Below are 26,496 nucleotides of genomic sequence, written 5' to 3' on the forward strand. Positions count from 1 at the left end.
TAATTTTAATGCTTTGACGTGTAATCCCAGGCTGCATTGATCTAAAGCCTGCTCAATGTGCCTTTATCTTTGAACTGGGTAGTTGTAATATTGAATGATTGTTCAACCAATGCATAAATCTGCATTACAATTTCTGGTTTCCTCTTTTTATGCAGGAGGGATTGTGCCTTAATTAATGAGCTCTGCTGCAAGGAATATGCAGCCCATCTGACTAGGTGAGGCGCTGCTATGGGCTGTGTTGTTTGTACTTTCTCTTGTATGTCTAAAGTGCTCAGCTGGTAGAAAGATAGCAAAGGTAGGGATTTCCCACTGAATAGCAAGCTTAGTGCTAATTGAAATTGTGACAGTATATGAGTGAAATACAATTATAGTCTTTAAAAGAAACATCGTAAGGGTCACAAACAGCATCTGTTAGTGCAGCTGCTAAGCTGCTGTCTAGTTAGGAACATAGATGCAGACAATTCAGCTCACTGTATCTGTTCTGCCATTCCATTTGAGCATGGCTGGTCTTAATTCCAAATACGCACTCTTATTCTGTAAGCGAATAAGAATCTTATCAATCTCAGTTTTGAAATTTTCAGTTGAGCTGGTGTGAACAACCAAAGTTTAAGTTCATAAGATATAGGAACTGAATTAGGTCATTCGGCTCATCAAGTCTGCTTCGCCATTCGATCATGGCTGATATGCTCCTCATCCCCATTTTCCTGCTTTCAACCCATTACCAATTAAAAATCTAACTCCTCAAATTTACTCACTGTCCCAGCATCCACCGCACTTTGGGGCAGCGAATTCCACAGATTCACAACCCTTTGGGAGAAGTAGTTTCTCCTCAACTCTGTTTTAAATTTACTACCCTTTATCCTGAGATTATGACCTCTCGTCCTAGAATGCCCCACCAGGGGAAGCACCCGCTCCACGTCTACTTTATCCAGACCTTTTATCGTCTTGTAAACTTTATTTATTAGTCAGAAGTAGGCTTGCATTAACACTGCAATGAAGTTACTGTGAAAATCCCCTGGTCGCCACATTTCGGCGCCTGTTCAGGTACACTGAGAATGCACCTAACCAGCACGTCTTTCGGACTGTGGGAGAAAACCGGAGCACCTGGAGCAAACCCACACGGACATGGGGAGAATGTGCAGACTCCACACAGACAGTGACCCAAGCCGGGATTCAAACCTGGGCGTCTGGCGCTGTGAGGCAGCAGTGCTAACCACTGCTACCGTGCCGTCTCACGTTTGGGAGTTTCAGATTTCCACTACCCTCAGTAGGAAGAAGTATGTTCTAACATCACCCTTGATCAGATGAGCTCTTTGTAAGGCTATGTCACTTTGTTCTAGACAACCCCATCAAGAGGAAACAGTTTCCATCTCAATTCAGTCGTGAGTGAAAGTTTTAAAATAGTTCCGGTGGTATTCTGAAGTAGGGAATACTGCAGAATCTCGGTGTTTTATTTAACACATTGTGCAGTTTCTCCAGATTCTTTTCCCCTTTGAAGCAACATTGAACTTGTTCAGTTCTCTAACAGGGAGTAACTTTGGTTTAATCCCTTTCAATTAGAAAATATAGTCCCAGATCTTCCAGTTTCTGGATCCTCGGAGACCAGATGTACCCTCCAAGATGCACTTCAGTACCGTGTGGTAGTCGTGGCTCACTAACTCTGGATGTGCCGATCTCGACGTTGACAGATCGATGCATGCGAACAGCCCACTCAGAGTAATGCCACCAGCCTCTTCAGCAGCAATAAGCCCTGCCCACAGAGTTTTTGCAAGTTTCACACTAGTGCGCTCTGCAGTGCACAGTGTGGGAGATTCATTTTGAAACTTTCGCTGGAAAAAAACCTGCGGGATTTCCCCTAGTTTTTACGTGAATTTGACACCTCGAAATTTTTTTGGGGGAATCCCGCCTCTTGTCTGCATTCTGCCTGAATTCAAGGTTCTCCATTATTTCTTTTATACAGTGGTGATTGTGGTACAATAACAGTATCTCTGATGAAAACTGTGTTCTTGCAGTGTGATTGGATTTATCAGAGTTCAAAAATGCTTTGCGCGTTAAAGTTGCACAAATGTGATTTGTTTCAGGAATGAGAAAAATAAGATTGTGTTCCAAGTTGGGGACAAAGTGTGCTGTACAAAGAATGGCTACATCAGAGATTTCGCAGAAGAATTGGAGCCAAATGTGAAGCCAAAGAGAAAGTTAACACTAGACAAAGAGAAGCGAATCCGGCTGTGTAACGGAGAAATCTTTTTTATCCGCGAGGTGAACCATGCGTTTACTAATTTATTGTTAATAGAGAGGATCTTGCCAAATAAATGTATCTTCATTAATTAACTCAAGGACCCCACATGCTCTTTGAATGGCCTTCTCAACTTGCCCCATCACCTTCAAAGATTTATGTACATATATCCCTCCAGATCTCTGTTCCTGTATCCCCTTTATTGTTGTACCATTTAGTTCACTTAGTTTATCTTGTCTCTCGTTCTCCTTGCTAAAATATATTATTTTCCACTTTCTTGCATTACTTGTGGATTTTAAAAATATTTTGGCACTCTTAGCTCTGAGTTTAACTGTTCTGGGACATCTCAAGGTCATGAAGGAGATTAATAGAAATGCCAGTTCCTTCTTTCTTAAACCCCATGAACATCTTAATTAACCAGTTCAGTGAAGCAATTCCAGCCTTGGGTGACTGTGTGGAGTTTGCACGCTCTTCCTGTGTCTGCGTGGGTTTCCTCCGGGTGCTCTGGTTTCCTCCCACGGTTTAAAAATGTGCGGGTTAGGTGGATTAGCCAAGCTAAATTGCTCCTTAGTATCAGGAGGATTAGCAGGGTAAATATGTGGGGTTACGGGGATAGGGCCTGGGTGGGACTGTTGTCGGTGCAGGCTTGATGGGCTGAATGGCCTCCTTCTGCACTGTAGGATTCTATGATTCAATTAAGCTGCTAAACTTGAGTTTGGGCTAAGGAAAAGAGGAAACAAAATAATTTGCTAGGGGTCCTTGCACCTGATTAATATTTACCAAACTCAGAAAGTGAGCCTGTGCGGGGAAATGTGTGCGTTATATGGTGAAAGCACGTGTGTGAGCCCGTGTGGGCGCACGTGTGTGTGTAATTGAGAAGAATTGACTGCGATACTTTTCAAGGTTGAATGTTTGCTGACACTTATTGTTGGACTCAGCATGAAGATTGTGGACATATGTCTGAGCACATGTGAGCAATAGACCCTTCGAAGGGTCATCCTGACTCGAAACGTTGGCTCTATTCTCTTTCCACAGATACCATCAGACCTGCTGAGAATTTCCAGCAATAGTCAACATCTTCAAGAAAGCAGAGAGAGAATTTGTTGCTTGGACATGATGGGCTGAATGGTCTCTTTCTGTGCTGTAACTCTTCTATGGTGGGTGGGCAGTAGAAAACATAGTAACTCACCAGAGTAATCTTAGCTGTCGAAAGAGAAATGTGTGAATTCAATTGGTAATTTTCTAAATAGTAATTTTATTTTCATCCCAAGGAATAACGAGCAAATTGACCACATTTTGTTACACCCAACTCCGAAAGAAAGGAATATCAGGCAGGGTGTTAAGCAAGTAGTTGATTTGCTAACACTCAGTAATTAAAGTTAAAATTTAACTTTTAAGGTAAACCTCAAAGTTGCTTGTATTGGATTCTTGGATAGCTATAAGATTTTTTTTTAAGTGTTGGTTTCTGTCTGGTTCGCAGCATAAAATTGAACAGATCAAGAACAAAAGCTCAGAGTACTTGCTACTGGATGATAACGAAAATCGGCAAATTTTAGTGAACTATAAAGATGTAATGAGAGAGTGCAGATTGCAACATGCGTGGGCCAGAACAATCCATACATTTCAGGTAAGAAGAGTGACTGTCAACACATCTCTGGGGCAGTGTCATCTCTTTGTACACCAGTGAGCTGCACTTTAGCCACTGAGGTTACGTGGAGCTTGAGCTATGCCGGTGAAGTACTTGTGGTTTAGATAAAGATGGCGTTTGCTGCCAACCCAGGCATAAATTCGACTGTCTTCAAGTTACTTCATTAAGAGCAATGGGGTAGGCACTAGTCAGGAGCAAAGGTGGCATCCCTGCTGCGCAGTGGCATCTTTTTTTCATTCATTTGTGGGACATAGGGGTCACTGGCTGGCCAGCATTTATTGCCCGAGGGCAGTTGAGAGTCAACCACATTGCTCTGAAGTCACATGTAGGCCAGACCAGGTAAGGCCGGCAGATTTCCTTCCCTAAAGGACATTAGTGAATCAGACAGGTTTTCCCAACAATCGACAATGGTTTCATGGTCATCAATAGATTCTTAATTCCAGATTTTTTTTATTGAATTCAACTTTCACCATCTGCCGTGGTGGGATCTGAACCCGGGTCCCCAGAACATTAGCTGAGTTTCTGGATTAATTATCCAGCGATAATACCCTCGAGGCCATCGCCTTCCGTTTAACATAACACGAGGAGCAGAATTGTGCCGAGGTTTATGTAATGCAGCAGTTTTAAAATCAATACACAGAGAAAATGTTTAAACGTAATGAGATGAAAATAAGTTATGTATTTCACTGTGTCTCTGTTTATTTTTGTCTCGAACCACTGCCTGGGAGAAACAGTGGAATTCCAGATATATTCCCCAGCGATCCCATCCCTGAGTATAATTTATTTCTCAGCTTCTTAGTCCTTGTCGACAGATGAACTTTTTGCTCTTCCTCTTTGCACCGTGTCTCTTGATGTGGGTGAGGAGGAGCGGATGGGGACCCCCTGTAAATGCTGCCCAACATTCCCCATGGAGTGTACACTGACATTCACCCCGGAGTCCTTGGCGCGTGTGCAGACTGATACTGCGGGCTTTGTGCAGTGGAGTGATGCCAGTAGATTTCTGCGCACACGCAGACCATCCTGCGTGAGCAGGAGACGTTGGCCGGAATTTTACCAGCGTTGGGTGGGATTTTCCACTGCGCTTGCTCCAAGGAAAATTCCACCTGAGGTCAATGGACCGTTGCATGGTCCATGTCCTGCCTGCTATGATTCCCATGGCAGGTGGGATGGGACAATTCTGCCCACAGTGCTTGGTAGATCAGACCAAGAATACCAAATTCTTTTGATTCCTTTCTTTCTCCCCTCCTCTAGTTTCATAGCTGTCAGTTCCTTCCAGTACTTGAAAAAGTGACAATAGGCAAGTCTAGGCAGCGAGTTGACTAATACTAAAGCAAAATATGGCAGATGCTGGAAATCTGCAATAAAAACAGAAAACACTCAGCAGCTCTGGCAGTATCTCTGGAGACAGGAACAGGGTTGACATTTCAAGTAGATGACCGTTATCTATCAATGATTTGACTGTGTAAGACCCTGTAGCTGATTAGACTCCTTAATTTTCCAACAGGAGATACTTGAATAACGATCAGGAATTGAAACGCCAATCCCAAATTTAGTGATGCTTTAGCCACCCAGCTACTGTCCCGGATGAAATCAGCTTATCCAGCTCCGCCCTGGGACATTCTAGTCTGTACTAAGGTCTGGTGAACCTGCATTTTTGGAAACACCTTTTGGTGGTGTGGTGGCACAGTGCCCGGGTTCAATTCCCAGCTTGGGTCACTGTGCGGAGTCTGCACATTCTTCTCGTGTCTGTGAGTGGGTTTCCTCTGGATGTTCCGGTTTCCTCCCACAGTCCGAAAGACGTACTGGTTAGGGTGCATTGGCCGTGCTAAATTCTCCCTCGATGTACCTGAACAGGCGCTGGAATGTGGCGACTAGGGGATTTTCACAGTAACTTCATTGCAGTGTTAATGTAAGCCGACTTGTGACACTAATAAACTTTAATGTAACTCCACTTTGTATTGTAGGGCTCCGAAGCTGACACCGTTGTGTATGTGGTAGGGACGGCAGGAAGACAGAATTGGCAGCACATCTATACTGCAGTCTCACGAGGGCGCCAGCGCGTCTACGTTGTTACTTCTGAGGACCATTTTATTCGGGCAGTGACGGCCAAAAGCCCTCACAGAAACACGCGGCTGCGTGAATTGCTGCAAGAAAAATTATTAAAAGTGGGACCCACTTCGTGCATCGAGGGAGCACTGTCCCAGCTGCAGCCAAGTCAGATGCCTTTAGTATTGCCTTCCACACTTGCAGCAACCAACTCGACCCAGTTCGATTCAGTTGTGCCCCCTACACAGGTCGTGGGCGGCCTTGTGTTGCATCAAGCCGGTGCAATAAAAAAGGATGGCAGCAAAACGGATTCTCAGAAGGAAGACTCCTTTTCAGAAGATCTGGCGTTTGCACAAAACTATAGCTGGTCCCCTCAGAGTCTGGGGTTTGACCCCGGAGAATGTGACGAGGCTCGGAAAAGCCCGACAGCAGCGTGCACCTCTTCCCTTCAAACTAGTGATGAAACCATGAGGGATGCTTCAGTAGGTGCGGCTGGTGAAGAGGCCACAGGTTTCGTTACAATTGAACCACCCAGCAGTAAGAGAAATGGTAATACTTCGGATGTCGAGAAATCGATTCTCAAATACTTTAAGGTAAATTAAAATGTTATCTGTGGGGTGGCGTAAAGGGGATTAATATTGATCAATGTGGAATTTTTGGCAATGTGAAAGGTGGAAAGGAGCACACAACTTTAGCAGCCGAGTGAGATGCCCTCAGTACAGCACTGTTCATTGCAAAAGTATTGGAGAGAACATCAGCTCATTGCACCAGTAACATCCCAACCTTGTACCTCACACCCGAGGAACCGTAAGGCATTCTCCACATTGCTAAACTTCCAGTCTTTACTTCCGGACTGGTGAGAGCAATCATTTAGTGAATCCAGGGCTGACCAGTTCGTGTTATCCACATCCAGGAGAAAATCCCATTTTTCTTGCTGTGTGATGAAATATTTCCAGGCCCAAAAAAAGCCAGAATCTTGGCTAGAGATTTCATATTTGAAGTTCACTTGCTGACAAAGCTATCAAAAGGTCAGAAGGTAATTGCACACAAAGCCAGAAGCTCACATCCATGTGATATTCCACCCATTCGCTTTAATGGATAGACAATTATAGCATGTGTTGGGAGGTTGTGATTGTGTTAACTATTAGAAAATCTCTCTTAAGGAATTTAATTAGTTTTTCTTTCCTACCTGCATCCCTCCTTGAGCTGAATGGTGATCTGTCTCTAATTAGTGAAGCATCGCTCCACTTTCCATTCCTTCCTTTGACCTCCCCCAATTTTCTTTTCTCCCGAGTCTCTGTTGGGGTATGATTCAATTGGTGCTGCTGCCTGCCCCAATATAAAGGGTCCAATCTTCTGAGCAGTGGCAATAGCCATCAGATTGCCACACTGCTCCTTTTTACTCGCATTGCTGCCTCACAGCGCCAGGGACCCGGGTTCCATTCTGGACTTGAGTCACTGTCTGTGTGGAGTCTGCACATTCCTCCCGTGTCTGTGTGGGTTTCCTCCGGGTGCTCCGGTTTCCTCCCACAGTCCAAAAATGTGCAGGTTAGGTTGATTGGCCATGCTAAATTGTCCCTTAGTGTCAGGGGTATTAGCAGGATAAATATGAGGGATAATGGGAATAGGGCCTGGGTGGGATTGTGGTCGGTGCAGACTCGATGGGCCAAATAGCTCCTTCTGCACTGTAGGGATTCCATGATTCTGCTCACCTTGCCCTGGAGCTCCACATCTCTCATCCAGACTTAGAAACTGGGGTGCTTGAGAAATTTGGAGTCCAGTTGCTCCCTGAGTCCTTCATTCGGAGGAGCATCTGTGGGGGCCAAGCCACGGCCCCTTTTTATGATACCAGCTTTCTTATGCCAGTAAGTTTAAACATCCCTTTGTTTAAATGCCACTTGGGTAAGCTGCAGACAGAAGCTATGTGTGTCAGGTAAGTGGTTGAGGGGGTAGTTATGGGGAGGGGAGAGTAGAACCATAGAAAGAAGCCATTCAGCTGAAAAATAAAAAATATAAATTAGCTGCCCATTCTGTTGCCACCTTCCAAAAGCACTTTAGATGCAGATCCAGGTACCTTGAGATGAGATCCCGCCTACATCACCAAAGCAGACAGCAAATTGTTAGGGAACCAGATCAGAAACCGCAAGGTATATTATGGACCCAGACTGGACCCCAACAATTTTCTATTTTGGCATTAATGTGAGGATAGGAAGATTCATTTCAGGTGTGATACTACTGACAAACGAGGGAGTTTTATCAAAACAAACTTTATTTAACAACCCAGTTTAATTATAAAAATGAATTAGCTTAACTTTTAACAACTGAACAATACAAAAATATGACAAATTTTAATTCTTCACTGCCAACCTATCACTATTAGTTCCTATCTTATGGACTTACACTCCCTCTTTGGAATTAGTTAGCAAAACACAGGCATACTTACTTGCGACTTAACTAACCAGTCTTGGAACTTTCAGAAAGCCTCTGGAGAGAGAGACAAACATTTCTTTCTTCTATCAGCTCCAGACAGCACTGCTCTTCACTTTAAAATGAAAATGAAACTGTTCTGTCCTTCAAACTTAGCTCCTTCCATTAACCACATGACACTGTCCCTGTCAAACAACCTGATCAAAGTTCACATGACTCTGTATACCTTGTCTAAAATTCCAGGAGAAATAAGTAAATAAAAGGTCCATTAACTCTACAAAGTAATACATTCAGGGCTAAACTCAGTTATTGTTCTGCATTTTCAGCATTTGAGCTACATGTTTTCCCAGACAAATTGACCCTTGTAACAAAACACTCTGTCTTAAAGCAGCCCCACATTAAACATAAAATATAGCAAAATAGCACAGTATCCTCACAAAATTCCAAGTACCCACTACTCTAAAGTAAAGCTTATTTATTTGTCACAAATAAGGCTTACATTAACACTGCAATTAAGTTACTGTGAAATTCCCCTAGTCGCCACACTCTTGGCGCCCGTTCAGGTCAATGCACCTAACCAGCACATCTTTCAGACTGTGGGAGGAAACTGGAGTACCCGGAGGAAACCTACATAGATATGTTTAGAATGTGCAAACTCCACACAGTGACCCAAGCCAGGAATTGAACCTGGGTCCCTGGCGTTGTGAGGCAGCAGTGCTAACCACTGTGCCACCGTGCTGCCTCACCCTCTGGATGAAGAGATTTTTCCTCATGTCCCCTCTAATCTTTCTGCCAATCACCTTAAATATGTACCCCATGGCCTTTCTGCTAGGGAAACAGGGCATCCCTGTCTACTCTATCTAGGCCCTTCATAACCTTGTACATCTCAATTAGGTCACCCCTCTGCCTCACCAGTTCCTAGGGAAACAATCCTAGCCTATCCAATCTTTCCTCTTAACTGCAAGTTTCAAACCCTGCCACCATTCTTGTAAATATCCTCTGCACTCTCTCCAGAGCAGTTTTGTCCATCCAATAATGTGACGACTAAACCTTTGCAAAATCCCAGCTGTCGCCTAAGCAGCATTTTATATAGTTCCAGCATTACGACCCTGCTTTTATATTCTATACCTTACCCAATAAAGGAAAGCATTCCACATACTTTCTTTATCACCTTATCCACCTGAGCTGCCACCTTCAGGGATGTGTGGACATGCACTCCAAGGTGTCTCACTTCCTGTACCCTCTCAGTATCCTTCCATTTACTGTCTATTCTCTTGCTTTCTTTGCCCTCCCCCTCTCACTCCTCTGGATTGAACTTCCATGTACTACTTTTCCACCTACTCATCCAAACCATTTGATACCATTCCAGAGTTGACAGCTATCCCCTTCACTATCAACTACACGGCCAGTTTTTGTGTTATCTGCAAATCTACCAATAGTGCCACCCACATTTAAGACCAAATCTTTAATATATACAACAAACAGCACAGGCCCCAACATTGAACCCTTTGGAACACCACTAGAAACTGTTTTCCAAGCTCTAAAACATCCATCAAATATTGTTTCCTGTTACTGAGCCAATTTTGGGTCCAACTCGCCACATTCCCCTGTGCCCCATGAGCTTTTACCTTTTTGATCAATCTGCTGTGTGGGACCTTGTCAAATGCCGTATTAAAACTCATCCATTGCACTACCTTCATCAATACTCCTTGTTACTGCCTCAAAAAATTCAATCAAATTAGTAAGACACGACTTTCCCCATACAAAACCATGCTGACTATCCTTGATTAATCTGTTCGTTTCTGAGTGGCAGTTTATCCTGTCTCTCAGAACTGACCCTAATAATTTGTCCAACACCGAAGTCAACTTACCAGCCTATCCTATGAACACTCTTTAAATAATGGTACAATTCTCTGATACCTTGCTTGGATCTAGTGAGGATTGGAAAATGATCCTCAGGACATCCACTATTTCCTCCCTGGCTTCCTTTAACAGCCTGGGATATAATCCATTCGGTTCTGGTTATTTATCCATCTTCAAGGATGTCGGTCCCTCCAGTACTTCCTCTTTCACTATGCTTGTATCTAATGTTTCACAATCCTTATCTTTAACTGGAATATCTGCATCATCCCTCTCCTTCATGAAGACAGAGACAAATTACTCAGTGTGAACTCTGCTCACATCTTTAGCATCAGCGCACAAGTTGCCATGTACATCTTTGATAGACCCTATCCTTAATATCTTCCTCTTGTTTTAATGTATTGGCAAACATCCTAGGGTTTTCCTTGATTTTACCTGCAAATATTTTTTCGTATCAAAGAACAAAGAAAATTACAGCACAGGAACAGGCCCTTCGGCCCTCCAAGCCTGCACCGACCATGCTGCCCGACTTGACTAAAACCCCCTACCCTTCTGGGGACCATATCCCTCTATTCCCATCCTATTCATGTACTTGTTAAGACGCCCCTTAAAAGTCACTACCGTATCCGCTTTCACTATCTCCCCCCGGCAACGAGTTCCAGGCACCCACTATGTGTAAAAAAAAAAAAAATCTTGCTCATACATCTCCTTTAAACCCTGCCCCCCGCACCTTAAACCTATGCCCCCTAGTAATTGACTCTTCTACCCTGGGAAAAAGCTTCTGACTATCCACTCTGTCCATGCCTCTCATAATCTTGTAGACTTCTATCAGGTCGCCCCTCAACCTCCATCGCTCCAGTGAGAACTGGTGATCCACTTGCCAAGGTTCATTTCCTAAGAGTAAATTTAGAATTACACTCCTCTCTCGTTGGGCTTTTTATGTGCTGGCTAAAAAAATTCTCTTGAATGCAGTTCAAGAATTTTGTGCCCTCTGTGCCTATTAACTGTTTGTATCCCAGTTAATATTAAGTAGTTGTTGTCCTGAACTATTACTCTTTTTGCACTCAGAGATTCGCATATATATTTGCTCTTCTATCCCCCTCACTGTTCCGAATTCTATGGTAAAGGTAAAATGTCACCATAGTCCCAGCTGACCATAGGCCGCTCTCCATTTTGAGGGGGAGAGCTGACTGGAGGTGATTTAATCTGAGGGTCATCACACCTCAGGCGAGGGGCAAGGTTGAAAAGGTGGGGCCCTCAAGAATGACCTCCGTATAGGTCGGTTAACTCAACTGGCTGGACGGCTGGTTCGTGATGCAAAGTGACAGCGCGGGTTCAATTCCTGTACTGGCTGAGATTATTCATGAAGGCCCCACCTTCTCAACCTTGCCCCTCACCTGAGGTGCGGTGATCCTGAGGTTAAAATCATCACCAGTCAGCCTATGGTCATCCGGGACAATGGCAACTTTATGTCAGGCGAGTTGGTTAGCTCAGTTGGCTGGACGGCGAGTTCGTCATGTAGAGTAGATGTCAACAGCGTGGGTTCTATAGTACAATCCTAATGTGGCTACCCCATTTCTATTTCTGAGCTCAACTCGTATGCCTCATTTGGTGTTTAGTACAGCATCCTTCCTCGCTGCCATAATTGATTCTTTAAGGAATAATGCTCCCCCGCACTCCTCCCCCTCGCCCCACCCCACCCCCCCCCCCCCCCCCCCCGCCAATCCTGCCTGAAAACCCTACATGGACATGTTGAGCTGCCATATTTGCCCATCTTTAAACCATGTTGCCTTTATAACAATGATATGTTGCCTTGTATCTATCTGTGCCCTCAGCTCATTGTTTGCTATACTCCTTGCATTTAAATAAATACCTTTCAAAACTGCCATATTCCTGTGGCGTAAACCTTTTAACCATTGCTTTTTCAGAATCACTCAATTTTCTGTCTTCCGCTCCTTGCTCTGAATTTGCCCTCCGGTTCCCATCCCCCTTCCAATCTCGTTTAATCCCCAACAACGCTGGCAAATCTCCCTGCAAGGGCATTCATCCTGGTCCCATTTGGATGTAGACCATCTGGCTTATGCAGATCCTACCTTCCCCAATACAGTTCCCAAAGCATCCTGATGTTCCCAGGGCGGCACGGTGGCACAGTGGTCAGCGCTGCTGCCTCACAGTGCCAGGGGACCCGGGTTCAATTCCGGCCTCGGGTCATTGTCTCTGTGGAATTTGCACATTCTCCCCGTGACTGCTTAGATTTCCTCCGGGTGCTCCAGTTTCCTTCCAAAGATGTGCGGGTTAGGTCGGTTGGCCATGATAAATTGACCCTTGTGTCTGGGGGATTAGCAGGGTAAATATGTGGGGTTACAGGCATAGGGCCTGGGTGGGATTTTGGTTGGTGTAGACTGAATGGCCTCCTTCTGCACTGTAGGAATTCTCTAGCACAGGATGTGCACTACAGCGGTCAGAGCAGCCTTGCCATTCCTCCAGATAATAAACCTTGCTCCTACTAAATAAACCTTACTACTCCGAGAAGAGAAGTGGAGTTTTTTTTTATTGCGCTGGCTGGTGTCCACCGAATGCCGAGAACCATGACTAGATTTATTTTATGGATAGGTACGTAAAATTGCCCAGCATGATCCACTAGATTAGTGTGTAAGATTTTATTTTGTTTTGCAGTTATCCTTGCTGGAATCACCTCTTGGCTGCAATAAGTTTAAGCAGCTGGCAATTGACTGCCCAGCCCCAGAAGGAAACCGGATTGTAAAGCAGCTGTTTGAAGAAGAAAAGTGAATGTGACACACCGACTTTACACACAAAAAAAACGCTGAAATAATATGCACCCAGTGAAAGGAGCAGCAAGCTTTCCCAGAGGACGTTGTATCCCATAGAGAATGTTGTGTAAAATCGTTTTAGTCAATACAGGTCTGGTCGGATATTCTTTTTATTTTTAATTGCGGTAAATGACCTGTTACTCTCTTCAAAAAAGATCGAACAATCATTATTCCATTTCACTAAGAAAGTGATTGTTTTGCAGGAAGCAGTGTTTAAATTTTACATTCGCGTCGGGGCAGCTCTGACCTGTTTTAGTGTATTTGCATTTCAAATCGTGGGTGCCGCCTTAAAACTAATCCACACGGCAGTCAGGATGCACGTTTTTATCTGATTTTATTTCATCTTGCATATCCCATACAAATCAGCAGTGAAGATTCCCGAAACCTTAAGAGGATGATAAATATCATGCTACCAAAGTAGGAAATTTGTACAAAAATACTTTACAGTTTATAATACTTGTTTGTTACAAATAAAAATACATTGTCCAAAGGACATAAGGTATGACAGATTTGATTCAAGTTTACCTAGATTCTAGCTGTCTATATTTTGTGTTGTTGGCAGTGCTTTTAGTTTTAAAGTATGAATCACATCATTAGGCTGGAAAACTTAACAAAATGGGCGTGTTCTTCCGTGGATGTCATTTAAATGAGTCACAGTAGGGTACAGATGCTCCCTTAATTATTCTGAAATACTAGGTGTAGATTTAACTTTCACCACTGGGTGGAAAATTGGCAGTAGAGGGTTGATTTTTCCATTGACCATCGTATTCTGCCCAATACTCCTTCTCATGCCTACCTGATTCTGTACAATGGGAAAAGTTAACATCTACCCCCATACGTTTTGATTCACTGGAGTGAGGCACAACCAACAATAATACGAACATATTTAACCAGCCTTTAAATTCATATACATCAAAGTAGAATTCATATTTCAGTTATACTGATTTACAAAGTCAATCTTTTACAAATACAAATGTGTTCCTTAACTATTTACCAGCCCCAATGCTGGACTTTTAACATGTAGAAGACACAAATGATCAGGTTTAGGCTTATATTTAAAAATGGATTGATTAATGACTTAATATTAAGACTAAGTAATCCGAATGGCAGGTACTTATCAAGAGTTACGGTCCTGGTGGCAATACCATGGTGAGAGATGAGGCTATGAAATCCTGGCACACAGAAGGGCACCTGTGGTAATTCTTCGCAATTAGGGTTCTCCGTTTGCAAGTCAGTGCTTACTAAATCTTAACTATAGTTCTTAACACTTTTCAGTTTGTAAAAGGACCAGATCCTCAATGTTCAAGTCGGGTTATTATGGTTTCAAAATATTACTGGAAATCCGAGCCAAGATTTGGGGTGGGGTGGGCAGTTTTGGTTAGAGAAGCATTTACAGCTGTGAGGAGGAATGCAATATTAGAACAACTGAGGCCATGTGGATTGAGTTTAGGAACAGAAAAATAGGCAGTCACGCTTCTGGGACTGTGGTTATTGACCACCAAACAGCCAGAGGGAGATAAAATAACAAGTATGTAGGCAAATCTCTGAGGAGTGCAAAAATAATAGGGCAGCAACAGTAGGACGTATTAACTGGGGTAGTTTTGGTGTGAAAGGGAACAAAATTTTTAATGTGCGTTCATAACTTTTTTGGCCAGCATGTAGCAAGTCCAACAAGAGAGGGTGTGATTCTGGACTTAATTTAAGGCAATGAAAAGACAGTGGGAGATTTTGGTGGTAGCAATCATAACTCAGTTTTAACAGAATTATGGAAAATGACAAAGATAAATCAAGAGTTTAAAGTTCTAAATTGGGGCAACGTCAACTTAACTAAGCTGAGGAGCAAAGTGGACTGGAAACAACTATCTGAAGGTAAATCATTGGGAGACATTCAAGGGGTTCAGAGTAAAAATGTTCTCGTGTAGAAAAAACAGTGGGATGACCAAATCTAGAGCTCCATAGGGCAGAAATGTAAAGCTCATGTCAGACACCAAGAATTCAATACTATAGAAAGCCGAGAAGAATACAGAAAGAGGAGGGATGAAATCAAAAAGGAAATTAGGAAAGCAAAGAGAGGTCATGAGAGAATATCAAGGAGAACCCAAAAATGTTTTATCAATACATTGAGTAAGAGGCGAACTAAGGAAAGAGTAGGGTCCATAAAAAAATCAAAGGAGGTAACCAATGGGCGTGGGAATGCTTCTTAATGAACACGCTGTTCTTGTCTTCACCAGAGAGTCAATGCAGATGTAATTAAGGCAGTGGAGTGTGAAGCATTGGACTGGATACCTTGCACTACAATGGTGTTTGGATAAAATAAACATAAGGAGAGAGGAAGTACTAAGGGGATTAGCATCCTTGTAAGTGGATAAATCACCAGGGCTGGAGGAAATGTACTAGGGTGGAAATTGCAGAGGGTCTGACCATCAATTTCCAAACCTCACTGGATACAGCTGTGGTGCAGGAAGATTGGAGGTCTGCTAACTTTGCACCTCTGTTTAAAAAGAGAGCGAGGGATAGACTGAATAATTACTGGAATCAGTTCTGTGGGACAGGATGAACTGTCAGCATGGATTTGTTAAGGGAAGGTCGTGTTTGACTAATTTAGTTGAATTTTTTGAGGCAATAAAAGGAGGACTAATGAGGGTAGTGCAGTTGATGTGATCTACAAGGCTTTTTGACAAGGCCCCACAAGGCAGACTGGTTAAAAGATAAAAACCCATGGGATCCAGGGGAATGTAGTAAGCTGGATATGAAAGTGGCTCAGTGGCAGGAAACAAGGGGGCAATTGTTGATGGATGTGTGAACCTCAGTGGGGGTTCCACAGGGATCAGTCCTAGGTCCCCTGCTTTTGTGATATAGAATGTTAAAAGAAGTTTGCAGATAATACAACAATTGGCCGTGTGGTCAATAGCAAGTAGGGTTGCTGTAGACTGCAGGAAGATATCAATGGAATGGTCAGGTGGGCAGAAAAATGGCAAGAAATTCAGTACAGAAAGAGTGAGGTGATGCATTTGGAAAGGTCAAATAAGACAAAGGGTTCACAATAAATGGGAGTAAACAGTGTAGAGGAATTGATTGACCTTGCAATGAAAGTCCACAGATCCCTGTAGTTTGCAGGACAGGCTGATAAGGTGGTTAAGGCGGCATATAGAATCCTTTAATTTAATAATTGAGGCATAGAATATAAGAGGAGAGAAGTTATGCTGGAACTATACAAGTTAGGCCACAACTTGAGTGCTGTGTGCAGTTCTGGTCACCTCATTGCAGAAAAGGATGTAATTGCATGAGAGGGGGTATAGGAGAGATTTACAATGTTGCCAGGACTGGAAAATTGCAGCTATGAGGGAAGATTAGATAAGCTGGGGTTGTTCTCTTTGGAACCGAGGAGGCCGTGAGGAGATTTGATTGAGATGTACAACATCGTGAGGCGGTTTGGATCGAGTGGATGGGAAGGGTCGAATTACCCGAGCAAGAGAGGTCAAGGGGCATAGATTTAAAGTGATTTAGAGGGGAGATGAGGAAAACAATTTTCACCCACAGGGCTGTGGGGGGTCGGGAATCACTGCCCAAAAGGATAGTGGAAGCAGAAACCCGCCACCCATTTAAAAGATGTCGGGATAGGCACTTCCAAGTGCTGTAAGCAGCAGGGGCTCAGAGCAAACGCTGGAAAGTGGGATTGGGCTGGGTGGCACAATTCAGACGTGCCAAGTGGCCACTTTGTGTCGTAACCTTTCTATGATTCACGAGGTTTTCATTGCTTCCCAATGAGAACCCAGTTAAAGGCTATTAGTAATAGGAACAAAGCCAAAACCAATTCATAGCAGACTGCAGTTATAAAGTTTTCAATAAAACATATACATTTAACTAGGGGTAAAGACTGTGTGCTGCATCAACAGATTTATTTAATTAAGATTCTCAATTTATTTTTTAAAAAAAGGTTCATTTTACATTTTTTAAGCAGCACATATGTAATTTCTTTTCTCCAGTAACCAGCTGGCATTATAAAAAGATTGTTTTTTTTGAAGAATTTGGACAGTAATCACCAGGGGAAAAAAATACTCTTGGCATAATAATGCACAAGTTTTGTTTCATAGCTGTGCCCTGTATAGACTGGCTGAGTTACATTTCACAGTTTCATCAAACCTGTTAACAAGCTTTTTTAAAAAATCATTTGTGGGGAGGGGAGGGGGAGGCGCTTATCAAAAAAATTGTTTTCTGCCGACTTATGAAAGCATATGCTTGGAACCTATGAGAGACAAACGACTGCCTGAAAAGGTGAGCGTTGCACATATGAACATTAAAGTGAGTTAGCACCATTGAAAATCCACAATACCTCAGTCTGTGGGACTGGGCAGCTTGCACTACAATGTGTTTGTGTTTTCCTGTATGTCTGCACTACCGAGTCGTCCTTTCTGATGCCTGAAAACATGAGCGTCGTCTTGCTCACTCCATTCCCCCGCTTGTGACGTCTGATCAGCGGACAGCACCCCTTGAAAGGCCAGTGGGTTTCTGCTGATGACCAGTTCAAGTTTATTGCCAGAGTCTGCAATCAGGGGCACCACCAGACAGCAGTCAAAGTCTCGGGTCCGGATGTGATTCACCTGTTGGGGAAGGAAATAAAGTCGACCACAATCTTTTCAGTCTCCGCTTTCAAGAAGTACCAACAGCCATAAGTTTTATTTCCAATGCTTTGAGTGGACCAAGAATAGATTTTAAATGTTGGATCTGACATACCTGTAGCAACCTGTCATAGGGCTTGACACCACCCAGGGCAGCTGGTCCATTTGGGCGAGTGTTGTTGACATACACACCTTTTTCCAGTAGGCCATCTGAAACACTGAATCCAAAATCTTCAATATCTGAGTCTTTGTATAGTGTTACCTGTGGAAGATTTCAAGGAGGCATTACATTTCCAACTTGGTATGGGTAAGATGGGTATAGAGGGATATGGGCCAAATGCAGGCAATTGGGACTAGCTTCGGGGTTTAAAAAAAAGGGCAGCATGGACAGGTTGAGCCGAAGGGCCTGTTTCCATGCTGTAAACCTCTGTGACTCTATGGTACAGAATCAGTGTCCAGCATATGTATTGTTTGAGTAGTAGGCTGGGTTTTTCCCATGGTCCATTAAAACAGTTTGTACGGGGCGGCACAGTGGTTAGCACTGTTGCCTCACAGCGCCAAGGACCTGGGTTCAATTCCGGCCTTGGGTGACTGTGTGGAGTTTGCACATTCTCCTCGTGTCTGCATGGGATTCCTCCCACACTCCAAAGATATGCAGGTTGGGTGGAGTGGCCATGCTAAATTGTCCCAAGAGGTGTAGATTCGGGGGATTAGAGTAAATATGTGGGGTTACGGGACTAGGGTGGGGTATAGGCCTGGGTAAGACGCTCTGCCAGAGAGTCGATGGGCTGAATGACCTTCTTCACTGTAGGGATTCTATGATTATAAGATATCCAACGGAGCATTGTGCAGCCTTCAGACAAATCACTTGAATGATCAGGCTTTTCTGTCTGAAATTAAATTACAACGCAGATGAACTTTCATGTTTAGATTTTACAAGTCGGGAAAATGGGTTTTGCTCGTCCAATCACTTTACGGAATTAGTCAAATTTATAATTCCATTTTCAACATTTCAGTTTCTATGATGGAACAAATCGGAATTAAATGGAACAGATCTGAATCGAAAAACGCAGAAGCATGACTAGAATAAATATGCTTTATGAAGTCTGAGACCTTGTGTAACTCCACTGGTGTTGGTGACATGATTTCTTTCATTTCTTGCTTGATTTTTCTAATAGCAAACAACTTTGATCTCCCACCGTCCGATGGTAAAGTGTTGCTGCGGGAGGTTTGGGTGTAATGTGCTCTGACGGGATTTCTCTCTTGGAAGCTTGACTGTCTTCCCAGTGGCTTATGTCCCAGGCTGTTTTCATGGTTCAGACTCATTGCGCTCCCAGACATGATTGTTGCCTGTTGAATGAAACACTGTCAGGTTAAGGGTCCTGGAAAAATTAAGTGAAAAGACTACTCTTGTTAGTGACGGTGGGGTAAGAGTTAGGAAAATTGTAATGTATAGTGTCAGGTTCACACTTTAAAAAAAAATTAAGTCAATTCAGAATCATAGTTAGGCAGAATAATGTTAGTATTAAACATTATTTTACCAGTATATGCATAAGTTTATGTTAGTACAGATTAAAAAGCAACATGTATCGACGGTTAAATACTGAGCTGTATGGCTTGCATATATTAGAAACTGTACAATCTTAAAAATTACAGCCTCACACCAACACTGAACATTCAAAGAAAAAGTACCAATATAGCCAAGTTTCTCAAATTCAGTTGGTTTTGGTTGCCAGCCTTCCTTAAGGAGGAGCTAGGTTCCTGTAATTATTAAGACCATATGTAGGCTAAAGAACAAAAGCTGGATGCAAAATATTTACTCATTTAGTATTTACTATTCTGAAATGGTGACAGCATGTGAAGGCAAGAGACAAGACTTCATACCTCCAATTCTCTCAGAATTCCTGATTGACCGCAGGTTTCCAAATCTTCTAGAGCCTGGGACCAAAAACTTTCTTCCTGATCAGCTTCTAATCCATCATGACCACCTACGTAACTGAAATATATTCAAAGGAAATAAAATAAATGTATATTATTTAAAAATGTAGGGTATGGTCTATCAGTCCAAAAACCTTACTTTTAAATGTTAAGAACATTCAGTTTTGCTGTACCATCTGCTATGATGAGAGGGCACAGGTTTAAGGTGAGTGGCACAGTGGTGAGCACTGCTGCCTCAGTGTCAGGGACCCAGGTTCGATTCCCGGTTTGGGTCACTGTGCGGAGTCTGTACCTTCTCCCGTGTCTGCGTGGGCTTCCTTGCATCTACTAAAATTGGGAATTAGTCACTTGGTAATTTGGAACTACCTGTCCTGTCCCCCCATGCCGATGCTATAGTTAAGAAAGTTCACCAACGCCTCTACTTTCTCAGAAGACTAAGGAAATTTGGCATGTCAGCTACAACTCTCACCAACTTTTACTGATGCACCATAGAAAGCATTCTTTCTGGTTGTATCACAGCTTGGTATGGCTCCTGCTCTGCACAAGACCGCAAGGATCTGCAAAAAGTCATGAATGTAGCCCAATCCATCACGCAAACCAGCCTCTCATCCATTGATTCTGTCTACACTTCCCGCTGTCTCAGCAAAGCAGCCAGCATAATCAAGGACCCCATGCACCCCGGACATTCCCTCTTCCACCTTCTTCCTTCAGGAAAAAGATACAAAAGTCTGAGGTTACATACAAACCGAATCAAGAACAGCTTCTTCCCTGCTGCTGTCAGACATTTGAATGTACTTGCCTTGCATTAAGTTGACCTTTCTCTACACTCTAGCTATGACTGTAACACTACATTCTGCACTCTCTCGTTTCCTTCTCTATGAATGGTATGTTTTGTCTGTATAGCGCACAAGAAACCATATTTTTCGCTGTATGATAATACACGTGACAATAAATCAAAACTTGAACATTCATAGAATCCTACAGTACAGAAGGAGGCCATTCGGCCCATCGAGTCTGCATCAACCATAATCCCACCCAGGCCCTATCCCCATAATCCCATACATCTAACCTAGCTAGTCCCCCTGACACTAAGGGGCAATTTAGCATGACCAATCCACCAAACCCGCACATCTTTGGACTGTGGGAGGAAATCGGAGCACCCGGAGGAAACCCACGCAGACAAGGGGAGAATGTGCAAACTCCACACAGACAGTGACCCAAGCCGGGAATCGAACCCGGGTTCCTGGCGCTGTGAGGCAGCAATGCTTGCCACTGTGCCGCCTCTTGTTGAGAAGCTTTCCAAATTGCATCAGGACATACACTAAAAATTTCAATTTTAAAAGGAAATAAAAGTTTCTGCTGTGGTTTAGCAAGTTGCCACTAATTGGTTGAGGCATTACCAAGGCGAATGCACCAGGGGGTTTCTGTCCTCCTTGCTTTCATTTATCTAAAAAGGTGGCGCAATGCGTGGACAGATTCCTTTTGCAGAGGACTGATCTCCATAATGGCAGAGGACTGACCATACTCACCAACCCATGCTTGCAATGCTCAATGTCTAATGGATGTGATACTGTTGGATGTGACACTGAAATCGGACAGCACTCGCTGAACAATTCTGAGTCTGTTAAGAATCACATTAACAACCAATTTAAGATTATCAATCAGGCTTGCAAATGTAGCTTCTAGCCAGCTACATGTATTTATATGCAGGGACCTGCCCTTTGTGGGAAGAAGGAATATGTCCAGACATTGAACCTTTATTAAAATAAACTAAAGCATAGGGTCAGTAGCTCTTTGGTGTATTCCAAGGCAATGTGACAAGTCAGGCATGTGATTAAATACTCTCAACTTGCCTGGATGAGTACAGTTCGAATAATATTCAAGAAACTCGGCACCATCCAGGAAAATGCACCCCATCCACCCCCTCCACCACTGGTACATAGCGGCAGCAGTGTGTACCATCTGCAAGATACACTGCAGAAACTCACCAAGGTTTCTTCCAAAGCCATGACCTCTACTGCCTAGAAGGTCAAAGGCAGCAGATTCATGGGAACACCACCATCTGCAAGTTCTCCTACAGGTGAAACACCATCCTGATTTGGAACTGTACTGCCTTCACCGTGACTGGGTCAAATTCCTGGAACTCTCTTTACTGTGGGTGTTCCTTCAGAACTGCAAGGCAGCAGCTCACTACCATCTTCTCAAAGGCAATTAGGAATGGGCCTGCCATAGACACCCACATCCATGAAAATAAAATCAGAGCTAACTTGCGAACTAATCAACACCTAGCAGTATGATCAACAGTGTATTGTTGCTCCCTTTGAAATTTGGTATTCTTGTGTCTATCCCGATGAGTGCAAGACAAAAAGCTTCAACATCATGTTCTTTTTTCAGCAGTAAAATTAGGAAGCTAATACGGTGTGTAATTATTCAGATTCTTCACTATTATTACTTTTAAAGTATTATTTACTGATGAAACATGTGGCTTGGAGTCAAAAGCAGAGGGTTGCACTTCTGGCCCATGGGGAAAGTGAGTGGAATATTGCAGTTGGAGTAAAGTAGCCACATTTTGAAGTAGAACCCAGAACTACCAGGTTTCTACCTCTATGAGGATGGAAATGCTGACCCAGGGTGAGAGTTACACTTCATATCCCTGCCATCTGCATCTTGGAAAGATCAGAATCATTTTTAAATACCAAGCTCATCTATTGATTCGCAACAGCATTCTCTGATATATTGGAATGTGAGGAAACTTAACAGCTGGATGCTTTTAGCACCCTTCGTTTTGGCTGACACAGGCACGATGGGCTGAATGGCCACTGTCTATGCTGTAACTTTACTATGATTCTTTTCTCTGGTTCTTCACATCACTGAAGGCCCTCATCCCCAGTACCAGAATTCTTTTTATTTATTAGTGTCACAGGTAGGCTTACGTTAACACTGCAATGAAGTTACTGTGAAAAACCCCTAGCCACCACACTCCGGCACCTATTCGGGTACACTGAGGGAGAATTTAGCATAGCCAATGCACCTAACCAGCATGTCTTTCGGACTGTAGGAAGAAACCGGAGCAGCCGGAGAAAACCCACACAGACACAAGGAGAACGTGCAGACTGGCACAGACAGTGACTCAAGCCGGGAATCGAACCCAGGTCCCTGGCGCTGTGAGGCAGCAGTACTAACCACTGTGCCACCCATTTGGGGAAATCTTATTCATATCCACTCTCAGGCCTTGACTTTCTTCCTAAAATGCAATGTCTAAAAGAACCAGTGATTTATAAATGTTTAGCATAATTTCTCTGCTTTTGTTCTCTGCTTTTATTTATAAAGTCACAGATGCCATATGTTTTTTTAAAATGGTTTCATCAACAGAACCTGGCACTTTCCGAGATTTGTGCTTACGAACTTTGGATGTCTTTATTCTTGTACTCCCTGTAAAATTGTACCCTTAATTTATGTTAAATTGTATAGGTACCGGTATATTTATATGAGTATAAAATACATTTTGTTTTTTTCATTGTTCCCACATGTTTCATACATGGGATCACATTTCTTCAATCTTTAAGTAGGCAGACCTTTCACATTTTTAGCCTTTATCACCACCATTTATATTCCATTTGTCTATGACACACTGGTCACTTACGCAACCCTCACTCTTACAGTATAAATCTCGTCCTATTTTCTTTGTCTTTAGCTCCGATGAAGAATCATCCAGACTTGAAACGTTGGTTCTGTTCTCTCTCCACAGATGCTGTCAGACCTGCTGAGATTTTCCAGCATTTTCTGGTTGTGTTAACAGCTGTACCGATTCATCATTGAAGTTGATCATCTCTCAGATCAAATATTTCGAGGAAATATACGCCAAGTCATAGTGGAGGGAATAATAACTTATTTCAGCAGCTGTTTCATCTGAAAAATGAACTGTACAACTCACCCACTGGTGGTGGGTCTATCCCATTCATCGTCACTCAGCGTTACTTCATGATACGGGTTATTATCATGTCTGCTGGCAGGTGAAAAACTTAATTTGGCATTTCTCCACTCGTGTGCATGAAGGCTGTAGCCAGAGGCCTGATATCCAGAAGGACCTAAGAAAGGAAATAATAGGAGATTCAAGCCTAGGATTTCCGAAACAAGATAGGAATGTTTGATAAAAGGTTCAAAACTAGTTGAAACACTGGGCAGAATTTCGGTGATGCACAAAATGAAGGAACTTGAGAAGGGAAGAAGGAGAATCTAAATAATTCTGAGGGGCCATTCTTCTTCGTGTTTTCTGAACAAAAAAGTGTAATTAACCAAAAGAAGTACACAAGTTCCTTATTTGAGCTGATTGTTAATATTCTCCAGGATAGTAAACTACTTCCACTCCAGAAAAATACTGTGGTCTGCACTTGAACCCTGCCTAAAAACTTCATTTAATCACAGTCACACTCTGCCAATTGTAGAAATGTGATCCAATTTGACAGTTGCTACATTAAAATCAGAATTTGCAGTATGAACCCATCCCTTTATAAAATTAAAACCACAAATAATAGCAAGTCACTTAATGTCTTGCTGTGAAATACAATCTTGATCATAAATCATAGAATCCCTACAGCAGAAGGAGGCCATTTGGACCATCGGGTCTGCACCGACTCTTACCCAGACTTATCCCACGTATTTACCCCGCTAATCCCCCTAATCTAAATATATCTTGAGACGCTAAGGGGCAATTTAGCATGGCCAATCAATCTAACCTGCACATCTTTGGACTGTGGGAGGAAACTGGAGCACCCGGAGGACACCCACGCAGACACGGGGTGAATGTGCAAACTCCTCACAGACTGACCCAAGGCCGGTATTGATCCCGGGTCCCTGGCGCTGTGAGGCAGCGGTGCTAATCACCATGTCACCATGCCACCCATGGTACAACATATGCAATTTAGTCAAGTTATTTTTATAAAAATATTTTATAGTGAGATGTAATACCTTATGTCATCTCTTGGTCAAGTTGTGCAAATCATATGGAGTCGTAATAGATCATTTGTATGTGCTGTGCAGAAGTCTGCAATCTAACATCCTAATTTGTTAATTTAAGGGCAATTTCTAGGATTGAATTGATGCAATCAACATTATGAGCAGTTCATTATGCAGTGAACACATTTTGCACTCAAGACTTGTCCAGAAGGCAAGAAATTTTGAACTGTGCAACAAGAATGCACTGGAGGAAATGCTTTAAGTTCCTGGGTGGGATGCTTAATCAATCAAAACACATTACATGTTTCAAGCAGATATAATTTTAGATAAGTTACTCTAGTCTATATTAATCATGACAGCTTCCAGGAAATCTGAGAGGTTTACTCTTAAGTGAGGTCATATGTTTTGATGAATATATCATGCACTGAATGTTTGATAGTTAGATGAGCTTGCCAACTATCATAATGTGTGCGTGTGGAAGCAGGGGGGGGGGGGGTGCAATGTGAAGATACTCAATTGAATATTATTAATACTAATAAATTATTTAAACAGAGTAAAGTTCATTCTTTCATCCAGCCAAGCTTTCTATAATTCTGGAGCAGGAATTAAAGTCTGTTATCTCTAATAAATAGAAAGCTATTACATTCAGTACAAAGTATCATACAGATTTTTTTCATAGAATCTACAGTGCAGGAGGAGGCCATTCAGCCCACTGTATCTAATAGCCTATGCTATTAGTTCCATTCCCACTCTTGCCCCCAAACCCTGCTTTTTAAAAATTTTCTAGGTATAAATCCAATTCCCTTTTAATTTATTGAATCTGCTATTCCAAGCAATATGTTCCTGATCAGAATCCACTGCTTTAAAAAAAAATCACCTTTCTTCTGGCTTTATTTTTGCCAATTTTCTTACATCTGTATCCCCTTGTGACCGAGTCTCCTGCTGTGAGAAATGTTTAGCCCGAATATAATTTTGAACATCTCTATCAAATCTCTCCTCCTTGCTCTGAAGTAGCCATGATATGGAGATGCCGGCATTGGACTGGAGTGGGCACAGCAAGAAGTCTCACAACACCAGGTTAAAGTCCAACAGGTTTGGTTGGTATTATGAGAAACTACAAAAGGTCATGAACAAAGCCCAACCCATCACGCAAACCAGCCTCCCATCCATTGACTCTGTCTACACTTCCCGCTGCCTCGGAAAAGCAGCCAGCATAATTAAAGACCCCACGCACCCCGGACATTCGTTTTTCCACTTTCTTCCGTCGAGAAGAAGATACAAAAGTCTGAGGTCACATACCAACCGACTCAAGAACAGCTTCTTCCCTGCTGCCATCAAACTTTTGAATGGGCCTACCTTGCATTAAGTTGATCTTTCTCTACACCCGAGCTATGACAAACACTACATTCTGCACCCTCTCGTTTCCTGCTCTAAGTACAGTATGCTTTGTCTGTATAACGCACATGAAACAATACTTTTCGCTGTATACTAATACATGTGACAATGATGAATCAAATCAAATAAAATCAAATCACGAGCTTTCGAAGCGCTGCTCCTTCATCAGATGAGTTTGCTCTGAGGAGAACAGTTCCAACTTCATTTGGGGCCCAGATAGCTGAGTGGTCAATTACCAGGGGATATAGATTAGAGGAGGTTGGTAAAAGGATTAGAGGGGACATAATAGAAAACTTTCACCCAGAGGGTGGTGGGCGACTCGAATTCACTGCTCAGATTGGTGAGTGAGGCTGAAACACTCAACTCATTTAAAAGGTATTGGGTCTGCACCTGATATGCTGTAACTCGCAAGGCTATAGACCAGGTGCTGGGAAAAGGGATTAAAATGAGAGATAGTTTCTAGATATTTTTCTGCCTTTTGATTGGCACAGACATGATGGGCTGAATGGCCACTTTCTATGCTGTAACGTTACTATGGTT

At 42.8% G+C, this 26,496-nt stretch overlaps 2 protein-coding genes across 4 annotated transcripts in view; one reads left to right on the top strand and one right to left on the bottom strand.

The window, feature by feature from the left end:
* The window catches only part of helb (helicase (DNA) B), a 38,271-nt gene extending 24,721 nt beyond the window's left edge, over positions 1-13,550 (top strand). Inside the window, exons 9-13 of one of the 2 annotated variants that reach the window (XM_078219826.1) lie at positions 156-215; positions 2,082-2,259; positions 3,717-3,863; positions 5,849-6,523; positions 12,894-13,550. In XM_078219826.1, coding sequence (XP_078075952.1) covers positions 156-215; positions 2,082-2,259; positions 3,717-3,863; positions 5,849-6,523; positions 12,894-13,007 — 1,174 coding nt within the window. In that variant the 3' untranslated portion in view covers positions 13,008-13,550. The remainder of the gene's footprint in view (positions 1-155; positions 216-2,081; positions 2,260-3,716; positions 3,864-5,848; positions 6,524-12,893) is intronic. The other variant, XM_078219827.1, reaches the window with a different exon arrangement.
* A 3,736-nt stretch (positions 13,551-17,286) lies between these two features.
* The window catches only part of grip1 (glutamate receptor interacting protein 1), a 144,173-nt gene continuing 134,963 nt past the window's right edge, over positions 17,287-26,496 (bottom strand). Inside the window, exons 20-25 of one of the 2 annotated variants that reach the window (XM_078219824.1) lie at positions 23,540-23,693; positions 19,552-19,663; positions 19,360-19,428; positions 18,781-19,017; positions 17,783-17,929; positions 17,287-17,649 (exon numbers count right to left, since the gene is read on the bottom strand). In XM_078219824.1, coding sequence (XP_078075950.1) covers positions 17,410-17,649; positions 17,783-17,929; positions 18,781-19,017; positions 19,360-19,428; positions 19,552-19,663; positions 23,540-23,693 — 959 coding nt within the window. In that variant the 3' untranslated portion in view covers positions 17,287-17,409. The remainder of the gene's footprint in view (positions 17,650-17,782; positions 17,930-18,780; positions 19,018-19,359; positions 19,429-19,551; positions 19,664-23,539; positions 23,694-26,496) is intronic. The other variant, XM_078219825.1, reaches the window with a different exon arrangement.

This window comes from Mustelus asterias, chromosome 9 (genome assembly GCF_964213995.1).
Source record: "Mustelus asterias chromosome 9, sMusAst1.hap1.1, whole genome shotgun sequence".
NCBI classification, from domain to species: domain Eukaryota; kingdom Metazoa; phylum Chordata; class Chondrichthyes; order Carcharhiniformes; family Triakidae; genus Mustelus; species Mustelus asterias.